This window comes from Capra hircus, chromosome 26 (assembly GCF_001704415.2).
Source record: "Capra hircus breed San Clemente chromosome 26, ASM170441v1, whole genome shotgun sequence".
NCBI classification, from domain to species: Eukaryota; Metazoa; Chordata; class Mammalia; order Artiodactyla; family Bovidae; genus Capra; species Capra hircus.
Window position 1 is genome coordinate 29,889,952 of NC_030833.1, and position 25,142 is coordinate 29,915,093.

General features: G+C 37.7%; 1 protein-coding gene across 2 annotated transcripts in view; it reads right to left on the bottom strand.

The window, feature by feature from the left end:
- SLF2 (SMC5-SMC6 complex localization factor 2) overlaps positions 1 to 24,873 on the bottom strand; it is a 42,101-nt gene extending 17,228 nt beyond the window's left edge. Inside the window, exons 1-11 of one of the 2 annotated variants that reach the window (XM_005698332.2) lie at positions 24,117 to 24,873; positions 21,555 to 21,598; positions 20,331 to 21,055; positions 19,261 to 19,318; positions 14,402 to 15,384; positions 13,358 to 13,428; positions 10,550 to 10,672; positions 9,585 to 9,752; positions 8,564 to 8,666; positions 4,525 to 4,600; positions 3,597 to 3,738 (exon numbers count right to left, since the gene is read on the bottom strand). In XM_005698332.2, the coding sequence (XP_005698389.1) occupies positions 3,597 to 3,738; positions 4,525 to 4,600; positions 8,564 to 8,666; positions 9,585 to 9,752; positions 10,550 to 10,672; positions 13,358 to 13,428; positions 14,402 to 15,384; positions 19,261 to 19,318; positions 20,331 to 21,055; positions 21,555 to 21,598; positions 24,117 to 24,256 (2,633 nt within the window). In that variant the 5' untranslated portion in view covers positions 24,257 to 24,873. Of the gene's footprint in view, positions 1 to 3,596; positions 3,739 to 4,524; positions 4,601 to 8,563; positions 8,667 to 9,584; positions 9,753 to 10,549; positions 10,673 to 13,357; positions 13,429 to 14,401; positions 15,388 to 19,260; positions 19,319 to 20,330; positions 21,056 to 21,554; positions 21,599 to 24,116 lie in introns of both variants that reach the window. The other variant, XM_005698331.2, reaches the window with a different exon arrangement.

Here is a 25,142-nt window from a genome sequence, read left to right on the forward strand (position 1 = left end):
TATCTAACGTATTAAAAGACGCTTACTCCTTGGAAGAAAAGTTATGACCAACCTAGACAGCATATTCAAAAGCAGAGACATTACTTTGCCGACTAAGGTCCGTCTAGTCAAGGCTATGGTTTTTCCTGTGGTCATGTATGGATGTGAGAGTTGGACTGTGAAGAAGGCTGAGCACAGAAGAACTGATGCGTTTCAACTGTGGTGTTGGAGAAGACTCTTGAGAGTCCCTTGGACTGCAAGGAGATCCAACCAGTCCATTCTGAAGATCAGCCCTGGGATTTCTTTGGAAGGAATGATGCTAAAGCTGAAACTTCAGTACTTTGGCCACCTCATGCAAAGAGTTGACTCATTGGAAAAGACTCTGATGCTGGGAGGGACTGGGGGGCAGGAGGAGAAGGGGATGACAGAGGATGAGATGGCTGGATGGCATCACTGACTCAATGGACGTGAGTCTGAGTGAACTCTGGGAGTTGGTGATAGACAGGGAGGCCTGGCGTGCTGTGATTCATGGGGTCGCAAAGAGTCGGACATGACTGAGCGACTGAACTGAACCTATTTTCAGATACAGGTTACATCTAAGCAACAAGGAGGAATCCTGTATGTGGTGGAAAGAGATGGAGGGATGAAGGTTTGGTTTAGGATATACCAAATAACAAAATTTGCATTAAAAAAAAAAGTAAAGGTGAGTGTATTTTCATAAAGTTTAAGAACTGTTTTTCCTTATTTACTTCCTTTGTCCATTTTTTAAATAGTTATTGAACTTTTTCTTATTAATTTGAAATTAAGCCTTTATCCGTGACCAGAGTTCCATTCGGAGAAGGCAGTGGCACCCCACTCCAGTACTCTTGCCTGGAAAATCCCACGGACACAGGAGCCTGGTGGGCGGCAGTCCGTGGGGTCGCTGAGAGTCCGACACAACTGAGCAACATCACTTTCACTTTTCACTTTCATGCAATGGAGAAGGAAATGGCAACCCACTCCAGTGTTCTTGCTTGGAGAATCCCAGGGACGGGGGAGCCTGGTGGGCTGCCGTCTATGGGGTTGCGCAGAGTCGGACACGACTGAAGCGACTTAGCAGCAGCAGCAGCAGAGTTCCATTCGTAGTTGACGATTACACAATGCAGGGGTTGGAGCACCCACCTGCCACAAAGTCTAAAATCCTTGTATGGCCCTGTATACATACATCTGCAGTTTCAATCAACTGATGACTGTATAGTACTGCAGACTTTTCAACAACCTGGGTTTGAACTGTGCAGGTGTACTTAAAAGTGGGTTTAAAAAAACAGTAAATAATATAGTACTATTATGATATACTCTCCCTTCCATTCCTCAGTTTTCTTTTGACTTTTGTTTATGGTGATTACTGTCATAGAGATTTTTCTTTAAGAAAGTGGTCAAATATGTTATATATCTCCTTTTATGGATTTTGCACATTCAAACAAAATGATCTTCCCTTCTTCTAGGATTATTTAAAAAAGTTCTATTACTTTGTGATTTCATTATATACATTTGAATCTTTGTCAGTTTGAAGTATGGAAACACTAGAAAGCCACCTCATTCCCAAATAATGGGTAATATCAGATACTGAATAGCTCACCCTTTCCTCATTTTTTGAAACACTACCTTCAGCATTTACTAAGTATCTGTTTCTTTTCCGGGCTTATTTTCTTCCACTGATGGAGCTTTGAATCTCTATACCAGTCCCATGTTATTATCTGCTAAGGTCAATCCTGCCTCATAACTTCTCAAAATTTTCCTGGGTATTATTTTTTCTATATGACTTTAGAATCACTTGTAGCATCCCAATTCCCCTTGTCTCCACAAAAACCTGATTGGCATTTCTTTAATTTTGCTGGAGTATAGTTGATTTACAGTGTTGTATTAGTTTTAATTTTTAATTAGGATCTCATTAAGTTCAGTTTACCTTAGGGGGAGCTCTGATGTATTTATGATGAATTTTCCTACTGTTCTTTTTTGTTCTTTAGTAATTTTACACATACATACACAACTTCTATTTAAGCTTATTCCTAGGTATTTAGCATATTTTTCTTACTGTTGTAAATTAAGTATATCTTTTAGTTAGCTCATATATCCAAAGGTTAGTAACTTCTCTTTAACATCGTACCCTGGCATCCATACCAAATTTTCTTACTAGATTGTCATTGCTTTTCAATTGACTCTTAGGCTTCTATGTATACATTAAATCACCTTTTCAGCAAACAATGAATCTTTCACCATTTCCAATCTTTGCATCTTTTTTTCTTATCTAATTATTTTGACTTATTGTGTTTGAGCTTTCCTCTTCCCAGGCTTCAAGGCTGAATTCTTTCTTTCTTTTGGTTTCTGCCCTCTAAGGTTGGTCCAGAGGTTTATGTAAGCTTCTTATAGGGTGAGATCTGTGCTGAGTTTTGGTTTGTTTCTCCTCTGATGGGCAAGGCTGAGTGAGGGGGTAATCCTATCTGCTGATGATTGGGTCTGTATATTTGTTTTGTTTGTTGTTTAGATGAGGCATCCTGCACATGGTGCTATTAGTGGTAGGGTGATGCCAGGTCTTGTATTCCAATGGTTCCCTTTGGGTGAGTTCTCACTATTTGACACCTCCTAGGGTTAGTTCTCTGGTAGTCTTAGGGTTTTGTAGTCAGTGCTCCCACTCCAAAGCCTCAGGGCTTGATCTTGAGTTTTGCGTGGGCGCCTATATATTCTTTTCTGCTGGTCAGGTACTCCTGTCTGCTCTCAATTGGTGTTCGGCATGCACTTCAGTGTCTGAAGGTATATTCCTGATGTATCTGTGCAGAGAGATGTACTCCACGCCCACCTATTCCTTCACCATCTTGTTCTTCCCCTGAATTAAACAATTTTTTTTTACGGAGAATAGAGAAAGTGTTTGTATGAAGATTCGGTAGTTCAGAATTTTTCTTAAGGGGAGCTGATGGAGAAAGTTCCTTTTCTTCTTATAAACCATGGACTCCACTACACAGAAGAGCCTTGCTGGCATGGGCAAGCAGCTAGGCTTGCAGCTCCTTCAGCTCCCACCGTATCTTCCCTTCAGCCTCTCTAAGTCCTGGGCCTCTCCGTATATTTTACTTGATGAGCTCAGATACAAAAATGATCAGGTAGATGGAACCACGTGAAGAGCTTCTCTCTGTAGGCAGCCCTGTCCTGTAGCTGAGGGCGTGCCTCTGGGCTGGCCTACAGGAGGGTGGCTAGGGTGGGGCTGGGGGGTGAGGACTAGGGGTGAGCCAGAGGTGACCAAGCCTGAAGCAACTGAGGTGACTCAGGCGGCAGTAGCTGTTCATGGCCTAATTGTTTTAGCCAGTAATCCACAAATAGTTGTAAATAACAACAGGCAGTCTCATTAAAAAGAAATTTTTTTTTTAATTTAAAAATGTTTCCATTTTTTCCCTGTTAAATATGATGGTGGCATTTAGATTTAGATTTAGATGTTAAGAATGCCTTTCACTCAAGATCCATTTCAACTTTGAGAGACTTTTAAAAAATCAAGAATGAATACTAAATTTATCAAATGAATATTAACTGTTGTTATATAAATCATTTAGAAGATAATTTTGGGAGTTAATAGTGAAAAGAACACTTACACTAGATTGTCTTCATTAAAGTCTGGCTGAAGATTCTCCAGAGGAAATAAAGATCTAAAATCAATTCCCATATTGAAAAACACAGCAGCTATATCAGACAATGATGGAATCCAGGGCCAAATTGGTGAATCACTGAAGGTATCTAGTTAACAGAAGAAAATATTTTATCCCAAATCTTGGGTTCACAAACCCTCAGTTGTAAGATGATAATTTGCATATGAAACATGGATTATTAGCATGATTTCATAGAAATGGCAACTGGTAATAAATTAACTATATAGTTATCTAGAATAATCATATAGGAATTACAGATTTTCAATTAAATATGAAGGAAATGACATTTATAAACAAAATATCTGTGAGTGATGGATGATAAAAAGGTATAACATGGGAGGAACATTTTGAGAAGACTGAAAAACAACAACAGTAAGAATAGTAAGAAACCAAATACTGCTAACACAAAGATTTTATCATGTACAGTGTGTATGTAGTCCCAAGTCTCACAGGTAAATCACAATGCTTGTTTCATTAAAAGGGATCCCAAAGGTGAGAATGCAACTGTCATACTCTTACTTTTGACCTTCTCAGGCATAATCAGTACAATACTGTTGCTCACCAAAAAGCCATCAAAGTTAATTGGCTAATTAAATAAATAAACTATTTCTCTTTAACCCGCACAGTAGGCCATGACTTGGTAAAAATTATGTAAGGGCTGCCACTTGTAAGATCTTATACCCCTTTTCTCAATGCAACTAGAAAAATGCACTCTCTTATTAGAGTTTCATTTTATTACTAAAGACTTTATATTAAAAAAAATAATTTTTTCTTCTATATTTCCAAATATCCTAATGTTTAGTAATATTAAAGAGATCATGTACAAAGTAACCAAAAATTCATGCTACTAATCACAGTAAATTTGTATACTCACCATTTCTTATTGTTATTTCCATTAATGTACTTAGAATCTGCATAGATACAATACAGTCTGTATGAACTGACATCATCTGTTAAAAGTAGATAGAGTATTGAGAGAAGAAAGAGCAAAGAGGGTCAGAGAGATTAACATACTCCACCCAACATAATATATGAGTTGGAATTTAAATACAGATCTGATTCATAAGTCAGAGCCCTTTCCATTCTAATATGCTGCTTTTTCTTTTTTTACAACTTTCATTTATAATTAGATAAATATAATATTTAAAATGATCAAAAGTACATTTCTAGTTCATATCATACCATGAAACCAAAAGACCATAAAGGAGAAGGCTACTAAGCTGATCGTCACATCATGGGCAAAAATCAAATCACGAACTAGTAAAAAATATTTTACAAATATACAAATTAATATGTCAATGTGAATTTTTAAAAGCTACTCAATATCACTAATAATCGAAACGCAAAAAAAAAAAAAAGACATATCATTAGTTGACTTCAGGACTGGTAAAGATCAGGAGTTGTGATAATACTCAGTGTCCACAAGAGTACTAAGGAAAGAGGTAGTATGCCCAATGTGAGTGTGATTTGGTAAAAACTGTAAAGTCTATTTGGCAATGTTTATGCAAAGTCATTGTCCTTATACTTTGATCTACTCAGGCCTTTTTATGAACAAAAATTAACATATGGAAGCAGATCATTAGTGTAATTTCTACAAGACAACTTTTGGGAATAAAATCTCAAGTTTAACAGACATTAAAAAAATCATAACATATCAAAAGTATTTTAAAGTGGTTTTGTAGAGGAAACATATCGTGCTTCTATTTCTTTTGTTTTGGAACCACAGATTATAATAAATTTAAATCTAAACTGTAAGGGTGAATAGCCTGGTTTCAGTCAGGCATATAACTTGTGTCATTTCAAAATCAACCTATGTGAAAAAAAAGTCTTTGCTATGATGTTTGAGTCATTACACTCTTCTAGCAGGGGCAGAATCATTCAAAGGCCTCCTGGTTATAGGACAAGTTCTAGATAAACAACCTTTTTGTAGGGGGTGATGAACTTAAAGGTGGGCGATGAACTTAAAGGTGGGCAATACAGTGAAAGCGAAAGCTCTCAGTCGTGTCTGACTCTGTGACCCCTTGGAATTCTCCAGGCCAGAATACAGGAGTGGGTAGCCATTCCCTTCTCCAGGGGATCTTTCTAACCCAGGTCTCCCACACTGCAGGTGGATTCTTTACCAGATGAGCCACCAGGAAAGCCTAGTGGCAATACAGAACTTGGAGATAAAAAGTAGAGATATATACACATAAAACAATCTAATGTCTGTCAATTGAGATTGGGTTAATCATGATAAATCAATCATGATATAGCACCACAAAGGAATCCTTATAAAGCGATTAAGAAGAATGATAACATGTCTATATCAAGATGAAAATAACTCACTATAGTTATCTGAAGAAAAAAAAAAGTTATAAAACAGCCCATATTCTGTTCACACTGTCTTTCGGGTCAACTACATTTAGACACATGATAAAATCATGAAGAGGCAAACATTTCAATTACTTTAACAATTCAATTTCAAACAATTAGGATTATAGGATTAAAATGAATTCTGACACATTTTCTGGGGGAAAAAAAAAAAAAATATATATATGTTGGTAAGTCTCTCCATCATGAAAAACGGACTTGGAATTGAAAAGAAGAAATGAGACAAAGTGTCTTACATGGAAAAAAGCACTTAACACATGATTATTAGTTTGCTTTTCAAAGAATAAATATGAAGAGTATAAAAAGGTACGTTTATATGTCATTATTAGGGTTTTAAAGGCTATAATGATGGGCCCACATCAACATGATGAAAACACAGATGAATGCAGAGTCTTACTTGTAAGTTTAATAACGGAGTCCTGGCACGACAACAAATGAGGTTCTGAATTGTTATAAATATCTGGGGGTGGGGGTTGATGGGTAGAGTCTTGCTGGAAACTGCCGGCAATAAAGATCTTATATGGAGCACTTGTTCATTATCGGGGAGAACAAACAACAATTTAGAAGTGAAAGTGAAAAGCTGAAGGTCACTCAGAAGGGTGACCAGTAAAGGGACTTGAGAATATTTAGTGTGGGAAGTGATCAGTCGTGATAGTTGTTTAAATAACTGAAGGACTGTTAGATGAGATATACTGTGGGGAGCTACAGAAAAGAAAATTAGTACTACTAGATAAAAAGTATTTGGAGGCAAATTTTGATTTAATTAGGATTGTTAAGGAAAAAAAAATTACTAGCATCCAAGAAGTGAGCAATTAAGCACAGGAAGCAAATGTTCCTGCCCCATAGTCTGTCCCACCTGTTATTCTCTCTGCCTAGAATGCTCTTATTTATCATTTGACGTAACTATTAATATAAATGTACACACATTTACGGTCTGTCTCCTCTACACTAGAACATGGGTTTCAAGAAATCAGAAAGTTTTTTTTATTACTGCTCTCTCCAGTAGTACCTGCCACAGTTGGCACTCAAATATGCCAGCTATATGAAAAATGAAGGAGAAACTATCCTGGAGTATCTAGTTCTTGCCAAATATGAGATTTTTTGAAATGCAATCTTAAAAGTCCAAAATAGAAACTGCATATGTTTCCCCTACTTCTCGCTTCGTACTCTGATACCACTGATATTTATAAAGTTACCATGTAGATATCATAAAATTAAGGTAGTTATTTAAGTGAATTTAAAAGTTAAATATGGAACTTCCCTGGTGGTATGAGTGAAGTCGCTCAGTCATGTCCGACTCTTTGCGACTCCATGGACTGTAGCCCACCAGGCTCCTCCATCCATGGGATTCTCCAGGCAAGAGTACTGGAGTGGGTTGCCATTTCCTTCTCCAGAGGATCTTCCCAACCAAGGGATTGAACCCGGGTCTCCCGTATTGTAGGCAGACGCTTTACCGTCTGAGCCACCAGGGAAGTAGTGGATAAGAATCCGCCTACCAATGCAGGAGACAAAGGTCAGATCCCTGGCCCAGGAAGATGCCACACCATGGAGCAACTAAGCCTGTGTACCACAACTACTGAGCCTGTGCTCCAGACCCCAAGACTCACAAATACTGAAGCCTGTGCACCCTAGAGCCTGTGCCCCTCAAAAAGAAGTCACAGCAATGAGAAGCCCTCGCACTCCGACGAAGAGTAGCCCCCACTCACCACAACTAGAGAAAGCCTGCACAGCAACAAAGAACTAGTGCAGCCAAAAATAAAATAAATTTAAAAGTTCAAAATGAACAGGGATGAGAAATACTCAGGTGGATTTGCACCTCCTCAAAACTGAATGGGGGAATATTAGCATACAATTCAAATCCTAACACTGTACGGAGCTGCTGGCACAAAAACAGGGGGAAAAGGTAGGAGAAAAACTCCAGGTACATAACATTAGAAGACCTTTTCTAAAGCAAACTACAATAGTGATTTACCAGTGTGATGAAATGTCTTAGGCACAACTAGCAGTACTGCCTATCCTGCACACTGTCTACATTGGTGTTTTTTTTTGGCAAACCTTTTCCATAAATTTGTATTCATTTATTGGCTGCACTGGGTCTTCGTTGCTGCATGCAGACTTTCTCTAATTGTGGCAAGCAAGGGCTACTTTGTTGTGGTGCTGGGATTTCGTTGGCTTCTCTTGTTGCAGAGCATAGGCTCTAGGAACTTGGGCTTCAGTATTTGCATCACATAAAGTAGCTGAGGTGTGCAGGCTCTAGGGCACATGGGCATCAGCAGTTGTGGCACATGGGTTTAGCTGCTCTGCAGCATGTGCAATCTTTCCAGAACCTGTATCCCCTGCACTGCCAGGTGGATTCTTATCCACTGTACCACCCGGGAAGTCTTGGTAACCTCTTTATATACCAGTTTTTAACCCACTAAAATCATGGGTTTGATATGCTAGATTTTTTTTCTTTAGCAATATGCAAATAAGATTATATTTTAAAAGTTTTACTTTTGACTGAAAAGTATAGAAAGAGACACTATCGCAAAAACATTTCTTACCCGAAACAGCCACTTTAACACAGGTACAGGACACTGGACATAGTGATAAGCCGAAGTAAGGAAGCCTTGTGTTGTCAAAAAAATTTGATCTGTTTTTCCTGACCTGAAAAAATACAGCGAAATCAATATGACTGCTATATTCATGGCAAGAAACTTGTACCACCACACCTGACATAATCAGGGAAATGAACAAGCAAACCATTGCAGTCCGTGGAGGTGGACTCTGCCCTAATGTGGATACGTTACTCACTAAAAAATTCAATCAGTGACCTCAAGCTGAACCAACCTGTTGGCCTGGTTCCAGATTTATCTAGTGGATGAATCTACATTAGCTGGCAGTGTTAAAGGGCCTATCAACTCTCAGAACACTGTCCGCTTTTGCCAGCCTGGGTTTGTACTTCCCAAAAGCTCAACACCAGAATTAGTGCTCTCTCTCTCTCTGGGTCTGAACTATCACACACCGAGAGAAATTAGACTAGTCTGGGTACTATGGTTGAGACTGTTAGTTGCCTATTCTGACATCTATTTATGTCTTTCCTCTTGGTAAATGAACTCTGGGGTTTTTAGCTGGGCACACTGGCTGCCTGAAATAAAAATCACTCCCAGACTTCCTTGCAAAGCTAGGTGTGGTCATGCTGACTAAGTTCTACCCAACTAACTCTAAGTTGAAGTGTTGTGTGGGGCTTCTGGGAATTTAAATGTAAAGGCTGGAGCTCCAGCAGCACCTGAAGCAACCAAGTGCTAAGGTTGGTGAAGAAGAAAGACTATTTATTGTGTAAGCTCTTGTTGTTTTGACAGTCATTGTTATTAGATACTGATCTTAATCTTAACTAGTAAAGGCATGAGATATGCCAAACGACTATCTTACATTGCTTCAAATAAACACAAAGAGCAATAATAATGAGGACTAAGAAACGGGATAAGTCTTAATAGAAATTAACCTTTCAGAAGAATTGCTTCAAGTCAGTAATCTTTTAATTCTTATACAGGAAAAAGCGAAATGTCTAATTTCCCTACTTACTTAAGAATAAGCTTTTCTACAGCACTTTGTCCGATAAAACCAGAGTCTCTTAAATCCAAAGTATACTGACTGAAAATTTTTCCAGAATTAAGGAAATTAAATATTTCTTCGCCTGGATGATGATCAGGAATAGCATCGATTGTAATTGAAAATTTCTTTAGAAATTCTCTGGAAAAAAAAAAGAAGTTATTGAATACTGAACAGTTATACTGCATATAGTTTTGTATTTAAAGACACTTCTCTTAGGACCACTATTAACCCTAGATTAGAAGGCCTTAACATTTGCTTTTCAAGTCCACCCCAGATGGGTTAAGAACCCACCATATATTATTCATAAACAACCACCAATGGTCTATTTTATGAAAAACAAAATTTTTAAATGTATTTTTAATAGAGTGTATTTATGAAAAACATTGAGTGCTTTTTTTCCTCTGAATGATTTATCTAGTTTTATTGAGGTATAATAGACATACAACATGGTATAAGTTTAAAATATACACCATCAAGATGTGACTTAGATCTTGAAATGATTATTACAAGTTTAGTGAACATCCACCATCTTATACTGGTACAAAATTAAAGAAATAAGAAAAAAAATTTTTTCTTGTGATAAGAACTCTTAGGATTTACTCTTTTATCAACTTTCACTACAACATACAACAGTGTTAACCTTATTTCTCACGTTGCACATTACAACCCTAGTACTTATTTGTCTTATAATTGGAAGTTTGTACCTTGTGATCACCTTCATCCAATCCATCCTTCCTCTGAACCCTCTGCCTCTGATAACCACAAATCTGATCTTTTTCTGTGGTTTGTTTTGAAGTAAAACTGACCTACAACACTGTTAGTTCCTGTTACACAACATAGTGACTTTGTACTTCTATACATTTCAAAATGATCACCATGACAAGTCTAGTTATGATGTACCACCATTTATAGCTATTTACTAATTCCCCACATACTTGTGCTCTTCTAAGAGGCCGTCTTCATCATCACTACTGTCGTGATCACCAATTCTGATTGGGGATTTAATGCCTCGGCCCTGCCTGATGTCTTCCTGTAGTTGCTTTTGCAGTTCATCTAGCCTGAGAATCAAAAGAACATTATAATAAATGGCTTAACCTAAAAATAAAAAATCTTTAGTTTATGTCTAAAAGCAGTACCTACAAAAACTCATTAAAAGACTTGACTATTTCTTTATGGCTAGGACTTCAAGAGGGCTTCCTGGATGGCTCAGCGGGTAAAGAATAAGCTTGCCAGTGCAGGAGACACAACAGACAAGAGTTCAATCCTGGGTCAGGAAGATTCCCTGTAGAAGGAAATGGCAACCCAGGTAGCCCAGTATTCTTGCCTGGGAAATTCCATGGACCAAGGAGCCTGACGGGCTACAGTCCATGGCATCAAAAAGAGTTGGACACGACTAAGCACACACCCACACAGGATTTTAAGAATGATGTCCAAATCATTTAGAGAAAGGGGAAGAAAAAAATCACAAACAATGAAAACTACTGACTTGATTACCTCTTCTAATCTTGAATGCTCCTCTGACTTCCAGCTAACTAGGCTTTCAGGAAGCAGTTGTCTTTACCGTTGTCACTGTCATGATCACAATGCTCATCACTTACTAAGCAGCTACTATGACACTGTCCTAAGGACTTTATTAACTCTTAACCCTCACAACACCCCAGGAGATAGTTTGTTATCCATTTTATACACCAAGGAAACAGATATAGAAAAGCTAACTTGCTCAAGCTCACAATATAAAGGAGCTGGGATTCAACTACAGAGTCCAGTTCTGGAGTCCTTGCTCAGAGTGCTTGCCAAGATTAAGTTATTTTAACCAAGGCCCTTATTCCTAGCTCCAGCCCCACAGTAAGTACATGAGAAAACACACTGCTTTATCACTACAGGACAGTCATTAGATCAAACCAGAATCTCTCCTCTTGGTCTGTGACTGTTCAGTTTTAAATAAGAAACTTCAGATTTGGCCTCAGAAATCACCTGAAATCATGAAACTTTAAAAGAATTTTACAGTAGACAGGAATTCCCTGGTGGTCCAGTGGCTACAAATCCATGCTTCCACTGCAGGAGGAACCAATTCAACCTCTGGTTGGGAAACTAAGACCCTACATGCTATGCAATGCACATTAGCCCCTCATCAAAAGACTTTTACAGTAGACACAAAATTATTTCTCTGTTAAATTCAGAAAGGGGAATACTTCTTTCTTTTTAATTTTTATTTTTACTTTACTTTACAATACTGTATTGGTTTTGCCATACATTGACATGAATCCACCACGGGTGTACATGCGTTCCCAAACATGAACCCCCCTCCCACCTCCCTCCCCAGGAATACTTCTTACTTACTAATTGTCTGTAACTCCTATACTTAGCTACTTGGAGACACATATATACCAACTTCAGGCCAGTTGAGGTTTTAGTGAAGTTCTCTGAGTTAGTTTTAAGGATAGTCTTTGAATTAATAAGGAATATTATTTTTTCCCTCTAATAAGCAAAAGCAGTGTGCAGCTAGTTACATAAATTTCACTAGGGTTACTATAATTTTCAAACTTTTTGATTTCTGTGTGGGTGGTGGTGGGGTATCAGTCATAATTCTAAACTTCTTCCTCAAAAGAGTAACTTGATGTGAAAACACCCTGTCTAGTTATACTGGTTTCAAAACTTGGACTAGGTGGGCATACAAACAATTTAACAAGTATGAAGGTGCTGCTTCATACTTGTTAGGATGGCTATCATTAAAAAAATCAGAAAAACCAAGTGTAGGTGAGTACATGGGGAAACGGAAACCTGTGTGCGCTACTGGCAGGAATACAAAGTGGTACAGCCACTATGGATGACAGTATAGCAATTCCTCAAAAAATTATTCACAGAATTACCAATGATCCAGAAATTCCACTTTCTAGATACCTACGCAAAAGAAATTAAAGTGGGGACTTGAGAGAATTTGTACACCCATGCTGATAGCAGAAAAATTTACAGTAGTCAAAAAATAGAAGCATCCCAAGTGTGTCAATCAACAGATAAATGGAAAAACAAAATGAAGTATATACATAAAATGGAATATTCAGCTTTAAAAAGGAAGGAAATTCTGACACATGCTACAACATGGATGAACCTTGAAGATCTTACACTAAATACAACAAGCCAGTCATAAAAGGACAAATACTGTATGATCCCATTTACATGAGGTACCCAGAACAGTCAATTTCATAGTAAAAGAAAGAGATGTAACTGCCAGGAGCTAGAGGCAAGGAGAGAATAGGGAGTTACTATTTAATGGGTATACAGTTTCAGTTAGGGAAAATGGAAAAAAGAAAAGTTCCGGAGATGGATGGTGGTGATGGTTGCACAACAATGCAAATGAGTGCTAGCTAATGCCTGTGAAGTATTTAAAAATAATTGAAATGGTCAATTTTATGTGATATATTTTTGGTCATACACACACAAAAAAAATACAAAAAAATCTTTTCTACCCATGCTTTTGATCAAGAATTTTAGCTACCAGATACTAGCTGTGGTAAGCAGAAAGGAATTCATACTACTAATGGATGCAGTATACAATAACAACCAGTATCTTCCAATTCAGCCTGTAAACAAAACACCTTATTTTTAACACAAACGACAGTGAAACTATAATAGCACTAGCACAAAACACCTGCTAATTTCTCTATTTTTTTTTAAGGTAAATTAAAAGCCAGACATACGAACAGTACGTTAAATTTAGCAAGATAGCCATGATGCTAACCTACCTGTGTGTGTCTTCCATCTCCTTCACTAGACGTTCTAAAGTATTTGTATAAGTCCCACTATGAGCATGTTCCTAAAATAAGAAGAAAATTTAGGAATACTTCATAACATATCTTAGCAGAAGAATTGGGATCTTTTAAGTTACTCAGAAACTAAAAAATAATTTTTTTTAATAACCTGGGCCAGGAGGATATATTTTTTTAAAAAATAATTTTCACCATCATGCTTTATATTGAGAATTTTGTAGGCAGGCAATTTGATTTTACCATCTATTAGGAAAAGGCACTATCATAAAAACCCTGCTAGTCTTAGGAACTGACTGCCAACACCCAAGGGCTCCATGGCTACCCTGTCTTTATTTTTAAATTCTATTTTACTGGAATTAAACTACTAATTTTTAGGTGTTACTATGAAACAATAACACCTTCCCCACCAAATTTTACACACATATGAAAATTTAATTCAGCTTATTCCCAAGATAGCATGAAGCACTTCATAAATAAAATTGCACACCACAATTAACAACATTTCTACACTCTACCTTCATTTACAGCAGTGGTCTCCAAAGCAGGGGGTGTGCAAGGTGATCCATTGGGGTGCAGGAAGAAAATAATAGAACTTCTATTTATATGGAACTTCTATAGAAACTCCAGTAGAACTTACTCTATATTAACTTCTATATAACTTCTATAGAAAAATACCTTTTCTTCTTCCTTTCATATTTTTTTTATATGCTTTAGAAAGTACATAGCAGTTAGTAATACACGTATATATAATCTATAAGTATACATATATTGGGCTACATGCTCTAAATTTGTTTTACTAATAAAAGTGTATCTGATCAAAGAAGTTTGGAGACCACTGATTTACAGTTATAAAGCTAAAATTGTGGGAAACCCATTCACCAAAAAAGAACTATACTGCTTTCAGTCTGAGTTGTAACAAACACTGAATTTTAAAGTAAGTTCTAACAGATTTATCGCTCTTTCACTAGTCAATCCATTTTTCTCTCTTCAAGTAAAGATAGATGTCGTAGAACTACTTACTGTATAGTCTGATGACTGAGATCTAAGCCCTTTAGAAAGAGCTGGAGGCTTTCCTGTAGCTGTAGGAGTCTGATTGAAGTTCAAAGCCATTATTTCTTCCAGTGATTTTAATGTTTCCTCTTCCTCATCACTCTCTAGGTTATAACCTAAACTTTCTTCATCACTATCAAAATCACCCCTTAGTTTCCTTTTCAGTGCACTGCTACCTGCATTAGAATTTCCTGAACACTCTTTATCTGAAGGGGCTTTATCTGAAGGTGCTGGTGGGCTTGGAATACATGGCACAACTTCCAAAGCAGCTGGGGAAGACTTTGTAGGAGTGCCATATTCTGAACGTAAAGATCCCTCAGAAATTTTCCCTGAAGATATGTTAGAATCAGCCTTATTAGTCTTTGCTTTGTGTTCCTTGTGTTTGGAGGACTCTGTAGAATGCCCAGAACATTCTTTAGGTGAAGAACGCTCTTTATCTTTTTTAGGAACTGGAAGAGTGCAATTTTTAGCATTTAATGGAACCCGAGAGGAACCAGCACTTGGAACATGGGAAAGCAAAGGTAGAAGTTTTGTCTCCTGTGATGCCACAGAGCTAGCAGTTTTATTTTTCTGAAGGCTGCTAGCTTTTTTAACTGCAGACTTTTCCTGAGGTAAAGGTAAGTGGGGTTTCGGTATCTTAGTCTCTTTGGTACTTGCCACACGGATTTGGTCACTACCACGGATTTGGTGCCCAGAATTTGTAGGTGTCAAGCCTGCAGAGGAGCAATCAGCTTCTTCATTTGGGTCCTTGGATATATCTTCCAAACGCAATACATCACCAGGTGTCTTCAGTGCAATATGCTTTATAAATTTTTCTTTCTGATGTGGTCCATCGGGACGCTTCTCAAGGAAGGACTCTTTTGCTTTTGGCATTATAGATTCTCTTGTGCTTTTCAGATCTGAGTCCACAGAGTTCCTTTTTCTTTTGTCAGGGAATTTATTCTGCTTAGAGCCTGCTAAAATTTAATTTTTGCCAGATTAGTGAAAGTATACTTTTCTATCTTATTAAAGTTTATTCAAAGAGTGTCTAGAACACCCTGACAAAGTATTTAAATTCTAAAAGCTTAGGCTGGGATTATCACATATGGAATGAGGAAAAAGTTAATAATATATTTCTTTGACATACTCATGTCAAAGAAATTTAGTCCAAAGCGAATGACAAATGCTCATTTTCACTCAAAAGCTATTAAAAGTTTATTACCTAAATAGAATTAAAGGTGTTACTTGCCAAAATACTAAAAAGCTGTATATCTGTATCAAGGAAAGGTAATTTCTCAATTAAAAAAACTTCCTATAAGTATTTCCCCCTACTATTAAATTGTTTATTCTTCCCCATTTATCTCTCTAATCCTCACCTGTGTTATGGGTTGAAGTGTAGCTCCCAAAATAATATGGGGAAGTGTTAACTCCCAGAACCTCAGACTATGACCTGAATTAGAAACAGGGTTTTTATAGGGGAAATCAAATTAAAATGAGGTAATTAGGGTGAGTCCTAATCCAATATAACAGGTATCCTTATAAAAAGGGGAAATTTGGACATGGAGAAAGACATGCAGAGGGAAGATAATATGAAGACACATACAAAGAAGATGCCATGTGACCGGAGTGATCCATCTGCAAATCAAGGAATGCCAAGAATTGCAGATAAACACAAGAAGCTGGAAGAAGTAAGGAAGGATTCTTTCCCTAAAGTTATTGAGAGCATGGGCCTGCTGATAACCTTAGTTGGGGAATTCTAGCTTCCAGAATCATGAGACAATAAATTTTTGGTGTTTTAAGCCATCTAGTTTTAGATACTTTGTATGGTAGCTCTAGGAAACTAATACAGCTTGACTCCATGTTAGGAACTCCGTCCAGAAGCACTTTAATTTTAAACACCACATATACATGAATTAACCAGTTTTTTAAAAATTTCCGTGTTTAAAAATGTGATGTTTCATTAATTCATTCTGAAAAATTCACTATTTATATAATTAGTATTCTCAAAATCAAATTTCCCTAAACCAAGTTTCTACACATGGACAGATGTCCCCACATCTCAAGTTGGATTTAAAAAACAAAAAAAACTCAAGAAGTTAGGCAATTATTTGGATAAGCTTATCAATACACAGTCTGGAAAATCAATATGTAAGAATGAAAAATTAATTAATAATAAAATGTTCCAGGACTTCCTTGGTGGTCCAACTGGTTAATAATCTGCCTGCCAAAGCAGGGGACGTGCGTTTGATCCCTGGTCTGTGAAGATTCCACATGCTGTGTGTACTACAACTACTGAGCCCAGCTGCCACACCTACTGCCCCTGTGCCCTAAAGCCTGTGTTCCACAAAAGAAACCACTGCAACGAGAAGCCCAAGCACCACAATTGAAGAGTAGCCCTCACTCGTTGCCAACTAGAGAAAAGCCTGTGCATAGCAATGAAGACCCAGTGCAGCCATTAATATACAAATTTATATAAAACAAACAAACCCAGGGGAACTTCCCTGGTAGTCCAGTGGCTAAGACTGTGCTCCCAATGTAGGTGGCCTGGGTTCAATCCCTGGTCAGGGAACTAGATCCCACATGCTACAACTAAGACCCGGTACAGCTAATAAATTAAAACAAAAACAAACTCAATCCCCCAAGAGCTCCTGTCTGCATTCTTCTACAGATATTTCCTATTAGCTGATAAATCATTCTATGCTCTCAGTTTTCTGGGGTTAAATGTCTTAAAATGACAGGGATCCTTTATAGGGCAGGATGACAAATCAAATAACCAAGAAAAGAGAAGACTTGGAGAAGACAAGTCTTCATGATTCTTTTTGTGTCTCCTATACAATCTGTAGGTTGAATGAATGCTTTACAACATTTCAAATACTTATTAATATAGAAAATACTCAGATAAGACAAGGACTGAGCTTGTAAAAAGAAAAAGGAAAAACGAAAAAGCAAAGAAAAAAAGAGAAAAATCCAAATGCTCAATAGAAGACTGGCTATTACTAAATAATAGATTAAGTTGATCCTCAGAATTCAACCATAGGACAGGGCTCTGGAAGATCAATAAGCTAAATGCCTATCCTACCAACATTGCTGAAGTCCCTGAACTTGTATATGATTAATGAATGTGTGATTATGTGCATCATCACAACTGTTAAGTGTAATAACAATAATGTAAATAGAGCATAACATCTGGATTAATATCTACTCACTATTTAGGGAATACCTACATGTGACGTGAAGAACCAACTCATTGGAAAAGACCCTGATTCTGGGAAAGACTGAGAGCAGGAGGAGAAGGGGGCTACAGATGATGGGATGGTTGCATGGCATCATTAACTCAATGGACAGGAGTTTGGGCAAACTCTGGGAGATAGTAAAGAACAAGGAAGCCTGGTGTGCTGCAATCCATGGAGTTGGAAAGAACTGGACACGACTTAGTGACTGAACAACCACAAATTCACTATCAGATAAACATGCTTCATGTTATCTAGAAAAAAAAAATCCCCTTATGCTCTTAATAGTCTACTGATATTCAATTGAAGTATAAATGTATATTAAGATTATTATACCATAATTATTAATGGGGATTATGAAAACAAAAATATAAGCAAAAGCAATCATCTTAAACCTGCCTATGAAAATAGAAAGAACCTTTTTCAAGCAGTTTTCAAGAAGTGTAGTATATAGGATTATGTAAAAGGAAACCACTTCAGTCACCACGAATGAAATCTGCAAACCCATGAACTGAAGAGAACTGGCTGAAGAGCTTATTGGCAACACCATTACCAGTGGCCCCTTATACTAGCAGAGCTAGTGTAAAGATGTCTTGTTTTTCCCTTCAACAAATATGTTAGCACAGTGAGTACATGAGCAATCCCACGGCTGCAAATTTATTGTTCTTTTACTGTAATGTCAAAATCCACTAAAATGTGATCACTAAAACCAAAAATGTTGTGAAAATTAAAACAAACACCACAGATCACTTGGTCAAAATGCAATACACCTCTAGAATGTACAGAAAACAGAGTTTTACATGAAACCAGAAGAATGAGTCAAAACTGTCTCTTTGTACGTGTCTTTTCATCTCTAAAAGCAAGGATGTGAATCAAATGATGATTCACAAAGCACACAGTAAGTGCTCAGTAAATGCTGGCTATTATCAGTACGTCCAATGTATCTTACTGATTGTAGAAATCTGTAAAGCCCACTTTTCAAAGTCTGCAGTCACAGCAGAAAAAATGAGATATACCATATTATTATTAACAGCGGGCATTTTTGGTGGCCTTTCTTTTTCTATGTTATAAATGTTCGTGGTGGTTGAATTTCACAGGGTTTTACCTTCTAGTTAAAAAGAATACTTTGAGAATTACTGAATTAACAGTAGCTATTTGTTATGTATTTTATCAAGATACTGAAAGTATAAACAAATATCATATAGGTGTCCTCGAATTTGATAATAAAAAGGGATCTTTATATTTGAAATATTAAGAAACACTGTCTTGAACCGTAAGTTTCACTTAAACAGAGCATCTGCAATATCAAGACCTCAGTCCATAATTCAAGAATATAAGATTATGCTTCTTAATGTAGCCAAAGATTCAGAAGTAGAACACTGAATTCCAATATGAGAAACACATTGTAAGGAACTGTTGAAGACGGCAAAGAGTCAAGACAAACTATTTTTTACACATACTGAATTCAAGAACTATTCCTTCTGAATATAACTTTCCCAAACTTTAACCTGAGACACCCAATTTACCTCTAGCAAGGAAACTGTACATTTAAACAAAGTAAAAACCAGTGCCATTAAGATGCAAATTTATTTAGAATTCTTAAATTTACTTTGATTCTACCTGAAGCAGGTCCCCATGAATCAGAAGAGGATCTTTTTCTTGAGAGATGTCCATTTTCCTATTAGCAAAATGAGAAAAATTAATTAGGAGTTGAGAGCAGTCAAGAATGTGAATTTTTCTTCATTATATTTAAACAAAGATTTCTAGACTGACTAAAGCAAGCATCAAATTTGGAAGTAAATCCAGATTTCTACAGCAAAATATTTTAAACACAAGTCTTTTCTGAAAAATGAAGTACCTCTGTATTATATGTAAAAATGTCAATTTTCATAATGTAAATTTAGAAATTTAATGCATCACCAAACATTGAAATCTTATAAAAATGAACCAAACATTACTACATCTATTGGTCATTAGCAAATCTCACTGGTAAAGCCACCGAAGTCCCTGTAAGTAAACGCATGAGTTTACAAATATATTTCCAGCTATTCACTCTTAGAATGTCATAGTTTGGTTTATTTTGGTCCATCTGGTTTTAAAACCATAGCATCTTTTTTTACAAAGCACTTTGTTATCTCATCTTCCTTTAGTTGCTCAATACGTAGAGACGCTCTTTTGAAACAGGTATACTTAACAAGTTGACTTTCCAGGGGAGATGGACAGTGTTTATGCTAATCTAAATTTGGTCTATTCTCAAAAGAGAAATCTGATGAGCTTAAGATGTATTTGGATAGTTTTCTAAGATGTCATCATTTTGTAGGTTTTCCAGGGCCCATGCTTAATTATTTAAGACATACATAACAAAAACCAGTGATTCTCAAACTTCAGGGCAGCCTAATTTAAAAATAACTGTACTCACCTCAAAAAAAAAAAAAAAAAAAAGAGAATGCTTATTTTCCTGATTAAGGAACATCTTTGTTCCTGGTCTGAAAAAATTAAGGGCAGAAAACACTGCTTTACATCGGCCATCAGAAATGTTTTGATGGACAGTTAGAGGAAACAATGAAACTAGTTTCTGTATCACTATTTCCTTAACAAAAGGCACTGTATTGTTATCAAACATTTTTATGTTTAGTATTCTAAATATGATAAAAACAGTAGCAAGCTAATTTAGCATTTATTGCACATACCAGGTTTGAAAGATTACTGTTTCCAGCTGTGACATCATTCTGTTTACTCAGTTCCTGCCTTGGTTTGCATTTTCTTTCTATACTAGAAGATTTTAAGGAAAGATTGCTTGCTTCTGAGAAAGAATTTTCTGAGTTGATTCTCTGCTCCATTTGCTCCCTTCTCAATCTCTTTAGTTCTCTTTCTCTGCAGTAAGAAGCTAGAGATGACTGGAACTTAGGTCCCAGTGGGCTTTCTCCTGGGTGGTGCCTGGATAGGCTGCTCCTGCTGCTAAGACTTCGGGAGCTGTTCTTGAAGATGTCAGCTTCTGTCACCGTGGCCTGCTTCTTAGAATCTGCACTGATCCTGCCTCGATTGCCATCATTCTTCTCCCTGCTATTTTCATGAATGAAATGTGACTTCCTTCCCTCTGGAGACTGATGTTTTTTCTTGGTCTCTTTTGACAAGAGATATGAAGGAGGAACGTATTTTGTAACTGCCTTTGAATATTTGGTGTCCAGTGACACACAAGGCTGACGTGACTCATGTATACCACGGTCTCTATGGTGCTCTTTAACACCTTTTATGAATGCCTCTAAGACGGGGCTCTTTTCTGATGGCACTCTTTTGGGTTTAGAACTTTTTGGTGAGGATAGTTTCCTTTCAAACTGCTCTGTCCCACTGATGGACAATCCACTTTCTCCATATTTGATGTTCGATTTTTGTGGAGAATCCAACATACGTCTATCTGAATAGCCAATTAAAACAAATGCATATTGTATGTTATTAAAAATAGCACAAACTATTACACTTGTATAAATATTATAAATTAACACTTAAAATATTAAGCTATCACAAATGTTTTCAAATTTATATTTAAATAATGATACACATTTTATGGGGGACAGAAATTAAGACATGATTTTAAAGCCTTACTTTCATAAAGCTCTCTTTCATCACATCATGTAAGTTCTCCATGGCTCTATTTATGAAGTTACTTTAATCCAGAATCAAAATAGTATACTTAATGAACATTATTGACTTGAATCTTTAAATGTAAGAAAGCATAACAGCAAAGAGTTTCTTCATGATTTTAGAACTTGTTTATCTTCGTAAATAACACTATCTTCTTTATATTTTCAATTTTGAGCACCATGTTTCATCAAATTAGTAAGTTTAGATTTAAAAATTGACTCCATCTCCCTCCCCAAAAGATCCCACAGAAAATGCATGAATAGTATACATACCTTGTTTTGAAGCTGGTTTGAAGAAATCTATAATTGACTGTTTCCTGAAAATAAAAGCATAACTAATATGGGATCACATTGGTAAATATTAAAACTTCAATAACTCAGATTAAGTTGAGAATACTAGTAGATTTACAGACTAGAGGCTGAATTTCACTATCTGGCTTAATCATAGAAAATTTTTTTTTAAATATAGTTCACCAGTTCCTGTAGGAGTAAATTTATAAAAGCAAAACTGAAGTTTATATACTTTATAGTACAAAAATGATACTGGAGTGTGGATCAAAGGAATTGGTGGGCAGTTTTTTAGGACTGAAAGGCTTGCTGCTATGTGGGAGAATAAAAGAACCTGAAGGGATCTGATCCTATTCCGATATCTCCAGTGACAGGTACAAAATTTGTTCTCAAGATGTTTGCTGAATGAATAATGGAGATTATAAAAACTGATTAAAACTTGAGCAGACTCTTAAGAAGAGTAGATGGTAGAATGGCAAATATGGGTGATTTTGCTGGTTTGGAGAGGCAGCTAAAAGAATGTGCTGAGCAGAAGGCAGAAAAAGATCTAAGCTTATACTATATTCTTTATACACTACAGTGGGATGTTAATCTAAGTAATAGCAAAAATTGGAATGAGGAGTGTTTCAAAGTCTTAATGTATTAAGAATTCTTAAGATATTTACAAAATCAATGTGTTGCCCGGGAAAAAGAACAGAGAAAAAGACGTTAAGGAGTAAAGGATAATAAAAACCAAACTTTTTAATTTTTAAGGATTTCTGCACTCTACAGTGAACACAAAGTGAAGTAGGACCATTATACCAGAATTTATCTGATTTGTTCATGTATTTAGTTTCCAACCGCACAGAGTGCTGTTACTACTAAGTAGAGCAAAAAAATCACCTTTCTGGCAAATTTTACTAAAATTTCTTCATTTTAGCTGAAAGAAAATAAGCGGTAGACAAGTTCCCCAAAACATTTATCCACTATAAGACTGCTCAGAGAAAACTTGAGCAATGTTAAGTCCCTGAAGCTTATGCTGCTTTTACATCTTGCACTCTTTACTGGCCACATCAGAACTGCAATGCCCATCTTTAAGGGTGTACTAAGAGTCTACAATGTTTCTTTGAGATATTAATAGAAAAGCTAAGCAGCCTTGAATGAGTGACATGCTAAGGGAGAATCTATGCATTTTTTTCGCACTAAATAAATTACATCAGAGTAAAGAAATACTACAGGTTTTGCAAAGGGGAGAAGGATAATGCCTCGCAATTGGTTGAGTAAACGGAGGCGAGAAAGGACTAAAAAGCAGCTAATTAACTCAAAACAAGATAATACTGAATGTTTTTACATTAATTACTAAAAGTAACACTGTATCTCTTCCCTAAAGTATTACATCTTTTTGTTCATTACACCTGGGAGAAAAATGGCTTTGGGTATAACACACAAGAAACCTGTAAAAATAACCATGAATGTAACTTTCAAGAAGTAACAATCCTCTAAATTCAAATGCACAGAAAGGTCCATTATTTATTTATAACTAGTTAAAATTATTTGTAACAGCACACAAACCCTTATCTGAAACTTTTTTGGGAACCAATATGTTTTAGAATTCTGAATTTACTGGATTTTAGAAAGGCGGTAACTTGGATGCATTATAGAAAGCCCCAATGGGGGCTGAGACTGCACCCTGTAAGCAAATACATAAACGTTTTTTCAGCAAAACGAGACTCACACTTAAAGAGGAGAAGACCAACTATAGCCTTCCTCTAGTTCTGGTCAGGTCTGGCTGCCAAGTTAGATGTGGTGCCAAACTTACTGAAAACTTTCGGTTTTCGTAACTTTCTGGCTTTCAGAATTAAGATAAGGGGTTGTGGACCTGTACCACAATATCAGAAGATAAATTTACTGTTAAACTAATATTACAAGTTTTCAAACTTAAAAAAAACAGTACCAAGTTCGAAGAGAATTTAAACATGTTTTATTATCAGAGAATGTCATTTGGTGAAATTCTCCATCTTTTTACATAGCTCCAACAAAATCTTTACAAGAAACCTGGCCCCTTGGAGAGAAAACACAACACATTCCTAATCTGCATGTTATTTAAATTTACACTTATCGTGTATACTGGACTTTAAAGCAATTCGTGGAAGTGTTTCCCTCATCACATCTTACATAATTTCACCCACAGTACAGAAAATGCTTATACCATTCAACCACTAGGATGAGAACTGACAATGCAGAGAAAACCACTTAAGTATGCATTTAGCAGTTAGGGCCCAGAGTCCAGCTAAAATAAAGGACAAAAATCACGTTCTGCCTAAGGCGGTTGGTTCGAAGCCATCCAGGCTGTGGTCACTAGACCGAGAACACCGTCCCAACTACAGAAAACGAGACTCGAGCTCCCAGCAGTCCCCGCGTGGAGGCGGGGCAGGGGTTTGCCAGGCCCCGGACGCGGAGGCCCGAGCTCGCGGAGGATGGCGGGAACTGGAAGAGCGACCGTCCGTAGACCTCCCTCATACCCTTGCTCCCGCGACCCGGCCCCTTCTCAAGCCCTCTGCACGGTACCTGTCCCCAGGCCTCTCTGTTTTCTTTCCCGCTGCAGCAGGGACGGTACTACCGGGTCTCAGATGGCAGCGCGGGGGCGACGACCCCGGGGCTGGGGATGAGGGGAAACCTGGCCTAGCGGGCATGCAGCGCCTTGTCATGTCGGCGCCGCTGGCGACGGCGGCATGAGCTGTAGCTGGAGAAGTTGGATGCGTGGTTGCCGTCTTGCTGCTGGGACTCGGGGATGCTGTCGGAGCAGAGGTGGGCGGCACCCCCTTCCCTCTTCATGGCGGTTCTCTCTCTTCGGAAGTGACTCCGGTGTGAGCGGGAAGGAACCTGAGGACCCACAGGAGGCGGGTCTTACTTGAAGCGGCGCGTTCTTATTGGCCGGCACTGGGGTCATTCCAGTAGTGGTGCAATAGAAAGCCGTAGCCTCTCAAGAGAAGGCAGGGTTTCGGGGGAGGGGAGGAGAGAAGGAACACTGTTTCGCCCCCCCCCCGTCACGTGCACGGGGTGGGGGTGGGGCGCCTCGGCGTTCGTGCCGCGTCCGGCTTGGCGGGCACGCGGGGGCCGGAAGGCGCGGGCTGCCGAGGGCGCTGCTGTAGCTGGCGATACCCGACCTGAGGAGGGCGAGGGGCACGATTTGCTGAAGCAAACCCGAGCCCAGCAGCTTCCTTCAATAAAGATGGCCAATAGTTGGGCTTCTTGTGTCACACAGTTGTGCCTCAGAAATCCCCAGCTGTTCATTACATCGTTCTCTTAATATCTTAGGCCGAAGTGCCCTGATGCTGTCACCATTTCCTCGGTAGTCGGCACAACCCAATGTGAAGACTTGTTCATTGTATGAGGATTCTTGTTGAGTGCTGGAGTGGCTTCTCTCTCTTTCTTTTTATAAGAAGGAAAAAAACCTCATTGAAATAAAGACTTTTTATTACACAAACGCATTTTGTTTCTCAGTTGCTGTGATGAGTTATCCATAAAGTCTCTGCAGCCAGATTCCGTGGAGATTTTTGAAAGGAACATAAGGTCAGCTTTAAATTACTCATG